The sequence below is a fragment of the Triticum urartu genome, chromosome 3 (assembly GCF_003073215.2).
Source record: "Triticum urartu cultivar G1812 chromosome 3, Tu2.1, whole genome shotgun sequence".
In the NCBI taxonomy this organism is placed as follows: domain Eukaryota; kingdom Viridiplantae; phylum Streptophyta; class Magnoliopsida; order Poales; family Poaceae; genus Triticum; species Triticum urartu.
Window position 1 is genome coordinate 717125022 of NC_053024.1, and position 17393 is coordinate 717142414.

At 43.0% G+C, this 17393-nt stretch overlaps 1 protein-coding gene across 2 annotated transcripts; it reads left to right on the top strand.

The window, feature by feature from the left end:
- Positions 1-10473: 10473 nt before the first annotated feature.
- On the top strand, positions 10474-16810 carry LOC125546158 (RNA-binding protein 24-like). 2 transcript variants are annotated; one of them, XM_048710327.1, is made up of 6 exons: positions 10474-11011; positions 11136-11286; positions 13352-13490; positions 15267-15306; positions 15417-15717; positions 15838-16810. In XM_048710327.1, exons 1-6 carry the CDS (start codon positions 10826-10828, stop codon positions 15954-15956), a joined length of 936 nt encoding a protein of 311 aa, XP_048566284.1. In that variant the 5' UTR covers positions 10474-10825; the 3' UTR covers positions 15957-16810. The 2 variants fall into 2 exon arrangements, with proteins under 2 accessions (XP_048566284.1, XP_048566283.1); XM_048710326.1 differs by having other exon boundaries at positions 10476-11011; positions 13349-13490.
- Positions 16811-17393: the final 583 nt, after the last annotated feature.

The following is a 17393-nucleotide window of genomic DNA, read 5'->3' on the forward strand; positions in this document are numbered from 1 at the left end:
GTGTGACATCTAACATGTAACGTCGCCGACCTGATCACATTCACGCAACACTTCAAATCATTATTTTCTTGTGTGAGGAAAAAAATTGATTACATCAAAATGTATTCTTCTCAGTACTATTACTTACACTTGTAATATTGGTTGTAGTTTCTGATGATGGTTTGCCATGGAAAAGTGTGCACTGAAACTCAGCCCTGGCCTTCCATCTTGACCAAATTAAATGCAGATAGTTGATACACTGTTTCCCTGATGTTTCCAAAAGTGCCCTCAGCCCGCACGGTCAAAAAGGAAGCTTGTGGGAGGCCTTGCAGTTGCAGATACGCAGCTGTCATCAAAAGGCTAAAGTGTACAATACCAGTTCGGCCTGCTGTATTATACTGTTCCCCCTCCTCACTTTTTGTCAGGCCATCATCGTCTAATCCACTGGGTTTATTTCTGGTCACGGAAGGAGTTTGGTTGTGATTGTGATCACGTGTGGGCCCCAAACTCAGCAATTAATAATGGTGTTGTTTAGCATCCAAAAGATTTGCAAAATTGTATATCCAGAGAAATTTTCTAGCCGAAGGTCATGAGAGGTTTTAACGTTTACTCACAAGGGAGATTCAGATAAGGCCAAGAGCTAGAATATATGTGGATCATTTGACTTTTTGGAAATGAAACATACTAGTATATTATGTTTTGTCGTATTGAGAAAAGCCATTGTTTGGTGAGATCAAAGTTGAAGCCTACAATTTGCATTGTCCTGTATATGCTTATTCATGTGTACGACACCATTCTATATGGAACAGAGTGTATCATCTAATCCACCAAATGCCTTCATAGGTTTAAACTTAATGGTCCTCTATGTCCATGGAGAGTTTCTTAGTAAATAGAATAAAAGCATGGCCTTGTAAGTCAACACGGGTATCGCAAAAGTAGTGACGTTTTGTTTTTGACTCATAAATAAAACAAAATTAATAACGATATGTTCGTCCACTACTTCGCAAGGAGCAATGGCTAAAGTACAAAAGAGGTGCATACATATGATACGTAACAAGAGTAGAGAGCAATAGTTGAAACTATCAATGCGCTAACTAAAAGTTAAGTAGCTAGCGTGGGTAGCTGTCATCTCAAAGAGGATTCATGTGTAGCATCAGATTTTCAAAAATATATCGAGAACTTCTTTTCGTCCGGAAGGTGTAGTAGCAGATGGTTTTCGAAATTTTGCAAAGCCATCACAGGTTTTAACGTTATCTCCCAAGGGAGATTCTGATAAGGCCAAGAGCTAGAATTAATATATGTTTTGAAAATGAAATTTATTACTCTCTCTTATCCATATTACTTGTTGCTCAAACGGATGGATCGGAGGGAGTAGTACATTTTCTTTTTCTGACAGAGAGCAATTCAAACATATGTTTTGTCATACTAAGAAAAGCTATTGTTTTTTTTCCGAGAATACCTCAAGAGGGGCAGGGAGTTCCATTGCATTATAGAAGATGAGAATTGCCTAGTTAATCGGGGATAACTAGGTGAAAACATGATAAGAAGGGCACTAAGCCCCCGCTGGTGGACAAGTGATGGAAACTGAAGACAAAAACGCACCACCAACACGCCAACACACGCACGAATGCCTCGACGAGTAGACCAGATCCGGCATGGTCACCCAAAGGGGGTGGAGGGACCCCTACGGCTCCCGAATGAGCACACAAGACGCCGCGCATGAAACACCACACCACCACATTGCAAGCACTGCCGGTGTCAAAGAGGTAGAGAAATCACCACGGCTGTGGGAGGAGCTGAAGTGTGAAACCCTGACTTCGAAAGCAAGGGAAGCACACCTCAAGACCTCGAGTGGTCTTCAATGTCCCAAGCACCGAAGACCCACCACCCAAGGCTGCTGCCTCGGCATCCACAAGAAATGCCACACCCTCCACAACCCACCTCTACCACACTCCGGGGACACCGCCAGGACATCCTTCGCGCTTTCTTGTAAGCTTTGACGCTGCACGACCCAGACATCCTGCAGCCAATGCTACCCAGGTCGTCTACTTGCAGACCACAGCCACCACGCCCACTCTCGAGATGCTGCCTTGACATCTAAGCCAGTTAGACCTAAGAGGGGTGACGTGGCTAGGCCGCCACCGCCCCTGCAACGCAGAAATGGCACCCACACCAAGCACGGCTAGAACCCCGCCACATAGAGCACTCACCGCATCGTTTCCAGAGCCGCGCCCTTGCTTCCAACTCGACGATCCATCGCTCGGAGACTCTGCCATGACGTCCACCACCACGTCAATGAAGACCATCGCTACTACCATCCAAAAACCAAGCACCTGCCTACCAGTCGCGGGACAACACCACACCACGGCACCACCCAGCCGCCCCAAGCAGAATATGTAGCAGATCCGAAGGCAGGGGCTGAGCACACTGCCCTAGGTCCACGACACCGTGATGTACCACATGGTGAGGTAGGATGGCAGCAGGGGGAGGAGGGAGCAGGGCGCTGCCGACCACCACTGAATTGTGGTTGTACCGCCGCCGAGAAGGAGAGCTCCCTTGACATCGTCTTAGCTCTTGGGAACGTAGTATGCAATTTCAAAAAAATTCCTACGATCACGCAAGATCTATCTAGGAGATGCATAGCCACGAGAGGGGAGAGAGTGTGTCCACGTACCCTCGTAGACCGAAAACGGAAGCGTTAGGTTAACGTGGTTGATGTAGTCGAACGTCTTCGCGATCCAACCGATCTAGTACCGAACGTATGACACCTCCGAGTTCTGCACACGTTCAGCTCGATGACATCCCTCAAACTCTTGATCCAGCAGAGGGTCGAGGGAGAGTTCCGTCAGCACGACGGCATGGTGACGGTGATGGTGATATGATCCACGCAGGGCTTCGCCTAAGCACTACGACGCTATGACCAGAGGAGTAAACTATGGAGGGGGCACCGCACACGGCTAAGAGAACAATTGATGTGCTATGGGGTGCCCCCTGCCCACGTATATAAAGGAGGGGAGGAGGAGGCCGACCACCAAGGGGCGCGCCATGGGGGGGAGTCCTACTAGGACTCCACTCCTAGTAGGATTCGCCCCCCTTTCCTTTCTTACCGGAGGGGAAAATGAAGGAGAGGGAGAGGGAGAGGGAGAGGGAAAGGGGGGCGCCGCCCCCTCCCCTAGTCCAATTCGGACTCCATGGGGGGGCACCCCTTTCGGCCTCCCCTCTATCTCCACTAAGGCCCATGTAGGCCCAATAATTCCCCCGGGGGGTTCCGGTAACACCTCGGTACTCCGGTAAAATACCCGAACCTCTCGAAACCATTCCGATGTCCGAATACTACCTTCCAATATATGAATATTTACTTCTCGACCATTTCGAGACTCCTCGTCATGTCCGTGATCTCATCCGGGACTCTGAACAAATTTTGGTCACCAAAACACTAACTCATAATACAAATCATCATCGGACGTTAAGCGTGCGGACCCTACGGGTTCGAGAACTATGTAGACATGACCGAGACACATCTCCAGTCAATAACCAATAGCGGAGCCTGGTTGCTCGTATTGGTTCCTACATATTCTACGAAGATCTTTATCGGTCAAACTGCAATAATAACATATGTTATTCCCTTTCTCAGCGGTATGTTACTTGCCCGAGATTTGATCGTCGGTATCATCATACCTAGTTCATTCTCGTTACCGGCAAGTCTCTTTGCTTGTTCCGTAATGCATCATCTCGCAACTAACTCATTAGTCACATTGCTTGCAAGGCTTATAGTGATGTGCATTACCGAGAGGGCCCAGAGATACCTCTCTGATACTCGGAGTGACAAATCCTAATCTTGATCTATGCCAACCCAACAAACACCTTCGGAGACACCTGTAGAGCATCTTTATAATCACCTAGTTACATTCTGACGTTTGATAGCACACAAGGTGTTCCTCCGGTATTCAGGAGTTGCCTGATCTCATAGTCAAAGGAATATGTATAAGTCATGAAGAAAGAAATAACAATAAAACTTAACTATCATTATGCTAAGCTAACGGATGGGTCTTTTCCATCACATCATTCTCTAGTGATGTGACCCCGTTCATCAAATGACAACACATGTCTATGGTAAGGAAACTTAACCATCTTTTATTAACGAGCTAGTCAAGTATTCACACATGCACGAAGTTTCCGATTAATACAATTCTAGCATGAATAAGAAACATTTATCACGATATAAGGAAATATAAATAACAACTTTATTATTGCCTCTAGGGCATATTTCCTTCATTAGCACCCGTCCAAGCTGACACAGGATGTCGCTAGCCCATCCATCCAGCCACTTTTGCGCACCGCACCCGGCCACACCGCGCTACCACCACCAGATCTATGGCCACCACTGCAACCTCCATTCTCCATCGCACGAGACGACCGGAGGATCGCTTTTCCCCTTTGAGGAATGGGGCCCGCAACCACCATGATAGGGCCGGCGTCAGCAGCGGCATGGGGAGGCGACGGGAATGACAGGTGGTGCCTTAGGGTTTGCGCCCACGAGGAGCTTGGTGGGAACAACTCAGGTGAAGGGAAAGTTTCCTAGAGAAAAGCCATTGCCGACGACAAGTTTGGTGAGATCGAAGTTGAAGCCTGCAATTAACATTATCTATGGTACTCAAAGAAAAGTATATACTTGTACATGTATGCATGCCATTTTTTATAAATAGAGTGTATCATCTAATCCATCAAGTGCCTTCATAGGTGTAATGGGCTTTCGCGACATGCGGATATTTAACCTGGCTCTGCTGGGCAAACATGGATGGAGATTTATGACAAATCCTAATTCACTTTGTGCCAAGGTTATGAAAGGTAGATATTTTCCCAACTCTGATTTCATGCAAGCTACTGTTCCAAAATCATCTTCAGTTGTTTTGGAGAGTGATTGTGGCAGGCCGGAAAGCATTAAATACAGGACTTGTGAAGAGAGTGGCGATGGTTCTTCTATTCGGGTGTGGGAGGATAAGTGGATACCCTCCACTAACACTATGACTCCCTTGCTACGGCCAACCAACATGGCAGTTCAGTCTGTCAGTGATCTAATTGACACGTCTAATTGGTCATGGAGTAGGGGTCTTGTTCGGGAGACTTTTATTGCTCCTGATGCTGCTGCCATCCTGAACATACCCCTGCGGCAAGGAGGAGGAGAGGATTTCCTCGATTGGGCACATGAGAAGTTAGACATCTACTCTATTAAATCGGCGTATCGAGATCTCGTGAATCAAAAAGAGCGGTTAGCTCTAGAAGAGGGGCAGATTACCGGTACTTCAGCGAATCAACAACAGATGTGGAAGGCTGTTTGGAAACTCAATGTAGTCCCAAAAGTAAGAGTTTTCTGGTGGCGCGTTATGAGGGGTATCTTACCAGATGAGAGCACCCTAAAACGCCGCCATATTCAAGGAATCAACACTTGCAAGGTATGTCTCGCCATGGAAGAGGACTTGGAGCACGCGCTGTTGCTGTGTTCACATGCACGCCGCTTCTGGGAGGAAGCCCGGTTGCTCTTCAACATTAACATCCCACGGCTGCATCCTCAGACATGGGCTCGGGACATCCTATGTGACCAACGCTTTTCTGAGAAGGAAAGGGCGATTATTGTCACAATTATGTGGGCATCTAGACGTCTTGCAACCGTCTGATGCATGACAGAGAGGTGGCGGACCCAGCCAGCTCCATTCGGAGGATCAGAGAGGATCTCGCCATTCTTAATCTCCCTCGACAGCACACCCTGGTGCTGCCTAGTTATGGTTGGCAACCACCAGATGATGCAACCATCAAGATTAATACTGATGCAGCTACACATCTTGATGATGGTCATGCAGGAGCAGGTGGAGTTGCCCGTTCTATCTCGGCTCTAAAGGGTGCATGGTGCAAGCCAATCCTTGGAGTTACGGATTCTCTCATCGCCGAGGCCCTAACTCTCAAGGAAGGAGTGATATTTGCTACATTACGTGGCTACACGCATGTGACCGTGGAGACCGGCTGTCTAGAGGTGGTTAACCTGTGGAACTCGCGCCTCACCGATCGTTCGGTGATTGCACCTCTTCTGGCAGAAGTTGGAGAGCTAGCTCTTAGTTTTATTTCTTTTGACATTCAACATGTAATGAGATCAGCAAACGGTCCTGCACACCTCTGTGCTAAGCGAGGACGTTCGCTTAATGTGACCAAAAGCTGGCTAGACTCCACCCCTAGCTTCCTTATCAGCAGCCTCCTGGCTGACTGTTTAGCGAATGCGTTTGTTGAATAAAGCTCTCAAATTCCCCCACAAAAAGGTGTAATGGCTGTCTATATTGCTGGGCAGTTGCTTAACAAATACTACCTCCGTTCTGAATTATAAGATGTTTTGGATATTTCAATATAGCCTACATATGGAAGAAAATGATTGAACAATCACACTAAAATGTGTCTATATACGTACAATTAAAAAAAAATAGAAGATCTTATAGAAGTGAACGGAGGGACTGGAATAAAAGTTGGACCCTCAAAAGCCAACACACGTAGTGAAGTTTTTTTTTTGTCCTCGTTCACTGCTACTTCACAAGTAGTAACCTCAAAAGAGGTCCCTCCGCCGGCGGGGGCCGAGTTCTTCCGCACCTCCACGGCCCAACGGCCATCGCTGCATCGGAGGCAGTGTGGGCAGACGGCGGCGCCAATAGAAGGAGGCGAATACCTAATCACCCAAGAGTCGCCTCGTGGGGAGGAAGATATATCTGATACGTAATCACATTAGAGAGCAATACTTAAAACTATCAACATGCTAATTAAAAGTCAAGTAGTTAGTGTGGGTAGCTGTCATCTCAAAGGATGTTCATGCATTGTTGTCCCATTCGGCAACACTATGTCCACCTTCTTTTAGATGATGTACAAATCATGTCGTCTTCATCGCTCATGTTTTTTTAGTTTCTAGCTTAATTTTAGTTAGATCGCCGAGTGTGCCGATTGGAGTTCGAGCTCGAGTTTGCCCGCAATTTGAAACATTTTTTTTACATATAAAATTTTGAACAAAACTGAAAATAATTATATATGAGTGCAAAATCTCATTAAGAGATACTTTTAACATGGTCTACGAAAAAAGATAAATTTATGGATATTTAATAGCACACAATACATGTACAGTATGCTATGTTAAGATCCACATAATTGCCTTTTTATTTGTACTCGGGAATAAGAACATGTATAACATACAAATTTGTAGCACGTGCATAGATCACGTCTATGTTTATATATTCTTTTTTAGTTTTTTTCTAAATCCAAAGCATATTATTTTTTATTTTAAATCTATGATCACCAGAGCCAAGTCATTATGGGTTTTAATGCTGTCTCCTGAAAGTGGTTCTGATGGGAACAAGAGCTGGAACATACACTGAATCAATTGACTTCTGGAAAGGAATTATATTATTAATTTCTGTTGGTTTTCTTCTTATGCAATGTTTCATCGAATACTATCTTCTTTTGCGAATGGGGAGTGTCTCAAATATTCCGATATACCTGAAAAGCCATTGTTGACGACAAGTTGCTGAGAGCAAAGTTGAAACTACAATTAGCATGTTCGCCCCATGGGCCATACATGGATCATACACATATATACCTTTTCAGGTACATATATTATTGTCTAATCCACCATTCATGGGCATAATGATCATATATGTGCATGCAAAATCATTTAATAAATAGAATCAAAATTCAACAAACATATACCTAAACCAAAGTGAAATACACAGACGAAAAACATGACTTTCTTCTGAACAGAACAAAAATTAACAAGAATGTGTTCGTCCACTGCTTCACAATGGTCAACCACAAAAGTATAAAAGAGCTACATATGATACATAATGAGAGTAGGGAGCAACAATAATTAGACCTATCAACAAACTAATAAAAGTCAAGCAGTTGTTAGTATGGGTAGCTGTCATCTCAAAGAAGGTTCATGTATTGTTCTCCCACTCAGCAATTTTTTTCCCATACTTTCTTCTTTGGTAAGATCAATCGATTTGCAATTATTTTTCTCCTTATGGATTTTGGTTGCTTTCCGCTGATATATTGTTTTTATGGTGTCATTGTCATAGATGGATGTGGTCATCTTGGGGGTTCTCATTACACCTAACCAATTCATTACGCCTACATAATTAAGAACACATATCATTAGTTTGCCCAAATCGCATATACTTATTAATTCAAAAGCTATTGCATAGCAATTGAGAATTCTATCTCACTGATCACCTTTCATCTTTCATGCTCTCTCCTTTCCGACCTTGGTGTGCAACCTGGCAGCACTTGTGGCATGTGCATAGATCACATCCATGTTTATATACTATATGTTATTTTTTTTAGAAAAATCAAGGCTTAATTTTGAATCTTTTTATATAAAAATCTGGGTTCACTAGAGCAAAATTATCACGGACAGATGAGCACAAGAGACGCGACATACGTGAATAAATTGACTTTTGAGAAAAATATATTATTAATTTGGGTTGGTTGTCTTCTTACGCAATGTTTCATTGAATACTATCTCTTGTGAGCCCCTCAAATATTCTTCTGTAGCTGAAAAGCCATTGTTGACGACAAGTTTAGTGAGACAAAAGTTGAAGCTACAATTAGCATGTTCGCCCCATGGGCCATACATGGCCTATACACATACACTTTTTCAGGTAGATATACTATTGTCTAATCCCGCATTCATAAGCATAATGATCATATATGTGGATGTAAAATCATTTAGCAAATAGAATCAAAAGTCAACGCACATATAATTAGTGCAAAGTGAAATACATGAAATAAACACAAAAAAGGTGTCTTCTTAACAGAACGACTTCAACAAGAATGTGTTTATCCACTACTTCACATGGGTCAGCTGCAAAAGTACAAAGAGGTACATATGATACATAATGAGAGTAGGGAGCAATAATAGTTAAACCTATCGAGACACTAATTAAAGTAGTCAAGTTGTTAGTATGTGTAGCTGTCATCTCAAAGAATGTTTGTGTATTGCTCTCCCTTCAATCAATTTTTTTTCTCATACTTTCTTCTTTGATAAGATCGATCGATTTACAATTCCTTTTTCCTTATGGATTTTGATTGCTTTCCATTGAAATATTGCTTTCATGGTGTCATGTTCATAGATGGATGTCATCATTTGGGGGTTCTCATTACACCTACATAGTTCATGACGGCCAAAAAAAAAAAACTCATTCATATCATTAGTTTGCCCAAAGCACATATAATTAATATTACAAAAGCTATGCGCTAGAAATTGAGAATTATATCTCAATGATCAAATTTAATCTTTCAAGCTCTCCTCTTCCATGCCTTGGCGAGCAACCTTGACGAGGATATGACATTTGGGCATGTTAATCGAGCAAGGGGCACAAGTCTATCTGTCGTCCGACCTGGGTCGTGTAACCCTAGCTCAACCGGGTATATAAGGCAAGTTGGGAATCTTCTCTGGGGATCGAACATATTCTAGATCTTCCTAGAGCTAGGGTTCTCACCTACCACCATCTTCTTCTGGTCCGCCACTAGGCCGAGAGCTTGGAACCGAGAAACCAATCTCTTTGATGATCCTCCCGATCATCGGTGAGCACAACAACAATACAACCACCAAATGCAGGAGTAGGGTCTTACCTTCTCCCGAAGAGCATGGACATGGTAAATCCCATGCCTCCTATCTTACCATCTTGATTCACCGCTCGCACCCCCTTCGAATAACTGTTTTGCTGCTCGATGGCACTGCTGCACTCAAGATCACCGACAAACCTACCAACAACTTAATAATAAATATTTTATGACAAAAGGAAGCATCATATAATTGCAATCGTTTTGCACCTAATTCCTTAGGACAAGTAGTTTCATACATGGGTGTGGGTAACTAGAGCGTCACCGATTATACCCAAATTACTTACATAATAATTAAAAAAAGACTTGGTGTGGTTGAATAAAAACAGAATCACCATTTGATTGTTACAACAGGGTTAATCCTTGGGCCCTGATAAGTGCCACACGCGTGGCATGAAGCAATTTTGCCCTAACGTTTTTTGAATGCAAGTTTGGTTACCCGAGGATGACAAGTTTAGTTATGAAGCATGGCAACTTTCTGTTTTGATGGCAAATTTCAATTTTTGAGGGGTTTTTTTTCGGATGGCAACTTAGTGTCAAAAACGCCAGGACAGTGTTTCTTCATGCCACACATGTGGCACTTATCATTTGGGTTATTCTTGGAGACCGTGCCCATATCCAAAACATTGTGTACTCAGCCTGGCCATATGTTAAAATTGTCACTTTGGACGATAGAGAAATTTTGACTAACTACGGATGTATTTTGAATATTTAGTTAATTTCAGGACATCATTTACACATACATACATACAAATGTTGGGAATACATGCATGCACGGGAACGTGCAAGGAAGGTCCCACCCCTACCTCCTCGACTCCTCCTTTCCCTTTGCCGGCTAACTTTCGCTTTCTTTCTCCTCTCTCTTTCCTTCTCTTTCCTCTACTCTCTCTCTCCTCCCAATCCCCAATCCTTCTCTCTCTCTAGAGGACCTTAGGCGAGCACAGGCATCCAGGCTAGCAGCTAGGGTTGTTGGTGCAAGCTTTCCTTTCCTCGGATCCATCCCTTGCACATCAAGCCTCGATCGCACCTCACCTCGCGCTTTTTTGACGTCCCCCAAAGCACACACAGACGCCGGGTGCCAGGTTAGTTATTAGTTCCTCTCTCGGTTGGTGGACAGACACTAGCCAGCTAGAGAGAGATCACGAGATCAGGAGAGGCCGCCCAGAGCTAGAGCTAGAAGAAGAAGGAGGAGAAGGGGATGTCCATGGCTCATCAGGCGGCGGCCAGCGGCGGCGACACGAGGCTGACCAAGGTGTTCGTGGGGGGGCTGGCGTGGGAGACGAGCAAGGAGGGCGTGCGCGGCCACTTCGAGCGCTTCGGCGAGATCCTCGAGGCCGTCGTCATCGCCGACAAGGGCACCGGCAGATCCAAGGGCTACGGATTTGTGAGTACCCTACCCACCCAAACAATTCTCTCTTCCCCTCATCATCCATCCATCTTCAGCGGGTAATTCTCTTGCTGAATTGAGCTCCGATAATTGATGCTATGTCTGGATGGATGCTTGGCAGGTTACCTTCCGGGAGGCGGAGGCGGCCATGAGGGCGTGCTTGGATCCGTACCCGGTGATTGACGGCCGGAGGGCCAACTGCAACCTCGCCTGTCTCGGGGTCCAGAGGTCCAAGGCGCCGCAACCACTGCCTTATCTGCAGCCATATGCTGGTAATTAATTAGTGTTCTTCTTTGATTCACTTAAAATTTACTGAATTATGCTAATTAGATAGTGAGAACTGAGCGCCATGCACGTCTTAGTTTGATTGTTAGTCGTTGACCATGAGCAAGAAGCTAGCTAGACGTGCTTGCATGATGCAATTATATACCAGTTACTGTTTGCTCAATTAATTAGTTAGATGTTTTTATTAACTTGTAATTTGCTCAACTATACTTATAGTTGATGACCATGAGCAAGAAGCTATGCTTGAGCACGTCGTGCATGCCATGCATGTATCAGTTACTGTTTGGTGTTTGCTAATCAAGATCTGCCAACTTAATTAATCAAGCATGTCGAATTGTAGATGATCAGTGACCAGATGATGCAAAGTTCTTGCCAAACTTAGTAGTTTTAGCTAGAGGTGCACATGGTTAAGAATGCACATCATTTTATGCATGCTTAATTAGTGCAATTGCTGAAAACTACTGGTGTTACAGATTTGCTGGTACTAATTAAGGTGCGTAAACGCCTAATGGTTTTGCTGATGTTTACACTGTCGAGATTACACTTTAAGAAAGTATGTCTCTTTTGTTTAGAGTGAGTCTTAAGAACAAAATCTGATTTGATTCTTACATCACTCTGGAACAATCTGCAAGGAGATGCTAATTCTCAATGATTATTAATTTAATACTGGTGTAACTTTTGGCTGTTAAAGTATGTTTAACACTATTCAGAATGGTAATGTGAAAACAATATGTTATTTGTTACGAAATAGTATACTTATAGAATATAATTCTTTTACTAGCATATACTCCCTCCTTTCTTTCGAGGGAAAACATAAGGTGTTCTGGACATGTCTTGAGTCCACATTGACTACACATATCATTTGAATTATTCAGAATGATAATTGAAAAATCGTATCTGTAGATTTTTGTCAGAAAGTATCTATAGAATAATATAATTTCCTTGGTCCTTGTTCATATAGTAGTATTCAGTAGACATTAGTAGTCAAATCTACACCTTAGTGACAGTGCCAATACCTAAAATATCAATTGTTATTTGTGACATAGAGTACAATGACATGCATAGCCGCATATGACTGGTCATAGTGGGAATAGCATAGGTAGTAACATACATACTCATGCAATGCCAATTAGACATATTAGTGACATGACACAGTATTAACTGAGGAAAGATGGTGGCTATGTTACCATCACATAGTGCTTCTCAAGAGAAAATGAGTCTTCGGGATAATAAATAAAGATATTAACACTATGAAGATAGTGACATAGACTATTGCCATATGTATGACACTAGTATAAGTTATTCTCCACAAGGAGTAGCCTACCAGGGTGTAACGGTCAAAGGAGTATGCATGTCGGAGACTTGTCAGCCTCAACCAAACCGATGCTATTGGGATGATTCTGACAAACTAATCAATCGATGATGCCATAGTACACTAAACATGAAATTTCAGCCTAGGTTAAGGGCCATGGATAATGCAAATTGAGATGGAACTATTCAAGGAACATAGTACATGCACAATACCGTTAGTAGCAGTATGCATGCGCCCGACAGATTTTCACCCAAGGTGAAAAGGTAGCCCGCGCATGCATGACCTCCAGCTAGATAGCTTTGCTGCAAAGCTGTAAAAGGCAGGCACGGTTCGTTATTCTTGGGAGCTGGTCCTTGCTGCAACATCCACCAACGTAGGACTAGTAAATAAAGTTCGGCGCGTCTGTCTCTGTCCCGGATCTGCACTTTTTAATCTGCCTCTAAAACTATAAATACTCACTCTGTTGATCTATGCGAGGCACGGTTTGACTGTCCTAAGTTGTGTTTGACCAATAATTAGTCTGACAACTCTGAACGTTACTAATTCTTTATCATGGTAGTAAACCGGTCCTTCACACGGTAACGTGAACAAGGTGCAAAAGAAGGAGAAACAGCATTGCATTGGCGCGTCGATCTGTCTTCAATTTATTCCAGTTATGCACGATCCGTGCAAGTACACAACCGACTTATTGGCTGTTTATTAACTTGTCCATGTCCCTTCTTCGTCCCCGCACGCAGCAGTAGGCCATGTCCATGGTGGAGGCAACATCAACACGAGGGCAATGAAAGCTGCCATTGCTGCTGCTGGTGCTGGTGGTGCCAGCTTCGTCGACCATGGCATCCAGCAAGGGATCCCTGCCGCGGCCTACAACATGTACGGGTGAGTGTGCTCCATTGGTTCCCTCTTTCTCTAGATCTGTACTCTTTCTCTGTGCTTGCTGGGGCAGCTCGAGTTTGCTAGCTGGAAAGGGGGTGGTTTTGGTTAAAGGCGGTTGCATGCTCGTTGATGGTTGGCGGTTGGGGGCCAGGACTGCACCGTCCATCCATGCTCCATGTGCCCCTGCTTCTCCCTCCAGCTTCCATGTGCCCCCACAGCTCATATATCCATATAGTACTCGCACTCTCTCTCTCTCTCTCTCTCTCTCTCTCTCTCTCTCTCTCTCTCATCCAAAAAACAAAGTGCAACTACCATGCATGCACTTTGTGTGTGTAGAGTGAGAGAGGGGGGCAGTGAGGGGGGTGGATTAGGAGTAGGTTTAATGCGACGTAGAGCGAGGGTGGGCACCTAATCATGTAGGTATGCGGGGTAGAGCGATTGGCATGCATGCATGCATGCGGTGTACATGTATTAATGTCTTACAGATGCAGCTACAGAATACACATACAAGTTCGTTGAGTAATCTTGCTTTGCATCACCCACACATACGTACTGCAAGAACACATAGGTTAACACAACAGCAACTAACATTACAGTTAGTAGTGTAGAAAAGATTGTTTACTTTTCAGCTTTGAATTATGTGTGATTTTCGCTTGGTTTAGCTCTGAACTATCAACTTGGCTAGTTCCCCTCCCTCTTCCTTTAAACCTCCTAATCTATATCATATCTAGAGCGTAGTTTACATTTGGCCAGCTTAATTTTGTGATGCCAAAATCGTTGCTGCAAAATTCTTACTTTTTTCTTTTGGAAAATTCACACATGAACTGGGATGTGGTGTCAAGTTGTGTGTAGTTTTTTTGTTTTAAAAAACATGAAAATTTATGACCCATGCAAAGAAACTAACCTATTCACATGTTTTGCACTTATCACAGTTACTCTTATTTGTAGCATAAACTTATAGGTTTTCAATTAGAATATGTAGGCATCCGGCCTCCTTCTATAAACTGGCTAGGCTTAATTTATACCTTACTTCATCCAGACTTGCAGTTTTTGTGACGTAGTTGTTGATAGTTTTTTCTACTCGGTTAGTCAATTACAACGTCTGCCTTGAGACAAAAGTTATAAGACATCTTTTGAAAGACGGAGGGAGTATGTGATAGTGATATGATAGTTTATCATGTTAAGTAAGCAGAAACATAGTTTGAGGAGAAACCTATAGTGAAATTAATCAAGTGAACTAAAGTTACAAAAAAAATTCACAAAATGTCCATATATGTACACCATGTTATAGCACGAGCACCCACAAAAGAAGAAGCAAAAATATGATCAAATGAACAATGCACAAAAGGCAAAATGTTTTTTTATATTGTATATAGAAACCACTTTTAAGTACATTGCGAATTTGATCATATTTTTTACACGAAATATTGCACGTGCAGAAATTTAATATGATACATATCTACTGTTCTTTTTGACAACTTTTGAAATGCATAAAGAAAATTAACTCAAAACTCAAGCGACACCCTTCCATCTTACATGCACATTTGCTTTTCCCAAACTATACATGAAACTGAGTAAAAAAAAATACTCCCTTCGTCCCAAAATAAGTGACTCAACTTTGACTAGCTTTAGTAACTTTGACTAGCTTTAGTATAAAGTTAGTACGAAGTTGAGTCACTTATTTTGGGACAGAGGGAGTAGAAGGAAACCGAATTTAAAAAAAAATTGCAGAGAAAATATTTGTTTACCTGATTTCTATCTTCTCAAAATCAATTGCAGGTACTCTCCATATTTCTCGGACTACGGCTACCAGCCACTGGTACGTATCCTATCCGTGAAAAAACAACTGTTTTGCTTGCTGGTCGTGAATTATTATTGTACAACATGTCTAATCATGTACATGCATGCCTCGCGCGAATTTTTTGCCAGACATACTATCAGGCGTACGGTGGGCTGGCCGGAGGGGCACAGTACCAGGTCTTCAACGGTGGTGCCGCCACAGCGGGGACGGCGGGGCTAGCAATGGCTGATCCCACCGGGCTCTACCCCTACTACCAATATGGCCCTGCTGTGAGCACCGCCGCTGCGTACAGCATGATGCAGTACCCCCAGATGTACCAGTATGCGGCGGTCGGCGCCCCGCAGGAGAGCAGCCCTACCGCAGTGTCTGGCCTCCACCAGTTCATTGGAGCTGCCGCGTTTGAGCCTAATACTGGCGGCCAGGCAGGAGGTGTGATTTTCTCTTAACTAAATTCTTGCTTGATCTAGAGATTCTATCTTGAAACCCATGATATTAGCCTTAAATCTGTTTTGGGTTAATTAAAGTGTTTTTCTTATTTTCTTCATGCAGGTATTACACTGGCTCAGCTGACAGCTCCAGCTCTGCCGGCACCTGCGCCACAGTATCAGTACAGGCTCGTCTCTCCCATGCCTATTGCAACACCAGATCAGAAGAAGCCCTTAGCCTAGAAAACCATGGCTGCCTTAATTAAGTCTGTCTCTTCATGCACCTACATATCTTCTTTCTTCATTTACATGCATATCTATGCACTGAAACTTACTAACTTGCTGCGAGTGACCACCATGGGTTTGGTGGTGCATTTGGCAAAGCTAACAGGACTGAAAGTCCAGTTTTCATTTTGTAGTGGTCTGGTACTCTGGTACCTAATTAAGGTCTTATACTTAAAAAAACTAAATGCATGCATGTCTCAGTCTAGCAGCACAAGCAGCTAATCTTTATGCATATATAGGTCACAAATTAAATAGTTAGTGTATCTTTGGTCAAATATATTAGTCATGCATTTAGTTCACATTACTTAGGTGTAGCAAAGTTTTTGGTGCACCTTGTGCTCTAAGGAAGAGTGCATGGTCAAATAGTTAAGTGGTTGAGTCGCTGCTGATTTTTCACAAGCAGCTTATGTCTCCCAGGGAAAAAAAAAACTTTTTCATGGGGTGTAGCTCCATAGAAATTAAGCTCATGGAGTTGCACAATGAGTTTAGTTAGTCAAGGATATTTTTAAACACGTACATTGGGGTGTCCTTATATTTCTCTATTAATTTGGTCATTGACTTTGGTTCCCTTCCTCGTCCCCAACACCATGCATGCATTGCATCCATATGCATCCTCTTCACCAACTAAGGCAGCCATGGCTAGGCCCAAGCTCGGATGAAAACTTACATACTTGAAACAGTGACAAAATTATATTTACTATTAATTCGCAACAGATCTTATTATGTAATGACTATTATGAAATGCACATGCATATAGCCTCCATTTCAGAAGCTAATGTGCGTACAAATGCATATCTTTGGGACTTGCAACACATTGGCACTCTCTGAACTCATTTCCCGACCCTTCATTTGCATGTCACATTGCCGGTAGCTTTATCGTTGGGAACCTTAAATTATGAAAACTCATGCACAAACAATATTTTTTTGGTTGAGATCAATGCATAGAAAAAAAACATGGGTACCATTACCTATTACTCTTTGATTCCTCACAACACTGGGCCGGTCCTCATATTTTCATCACAGTTAATATTCATGGGAAGACATGTTAGATATTTTTAGAAAAATGTGCACATAATGTTTCATCTGCGTTAGTGGTAGGTTGTAGATGAAAAAAAAATGTATCAAATATTGGAAATAAAGCCCGATTGATATAGATAAATGCGCATTTAGCACTAAGGGCATCTCCAATGCTTAGGCGCTTGGTTGGGCGCTAGACAAAAATAAAATTCCAAAAATTAGCTTAGTGTCTGTGTTAGCATCCAGGTCTACAGCGCAAATCACAATTGGCAGGCGCTAACAAAAGTTCATACCGTGCTTTTATGTTTATGAGTTAAAGCTTTAGCGCATCAAAGTCAAAGCATATACTTTAGTACGTACAAAGTCCATTTTTCGAAT

What these genes read in the sequence shown, in the direction of transcription:
- LOC125546158 (XM_048710326.1), top strand. Translation starts at nt 10,826, where the DNA reads ATGTCCATGGCTCATCAGGCGGCGGCCAGCGGCGGCGACACGAGGCTG. An exon ending in GATCCAAGGGCTACGGATTT is followed by an intron (nt 11,012 to 11,135) that starts GTGAGTACCCTA and finishes GATGCTTGGCAG; the next exon opens with GTTACCTTCCGGGAGGCGGA. An exon ending in GCGGCCTACAACATGTACGG is followed by an intron (nt 13,491 to 15,266) that starts GTGAGTGTGCTC and finishes AATCAATTGCAG; the next exon opens with GTACTCTCCATATTTCTCGG.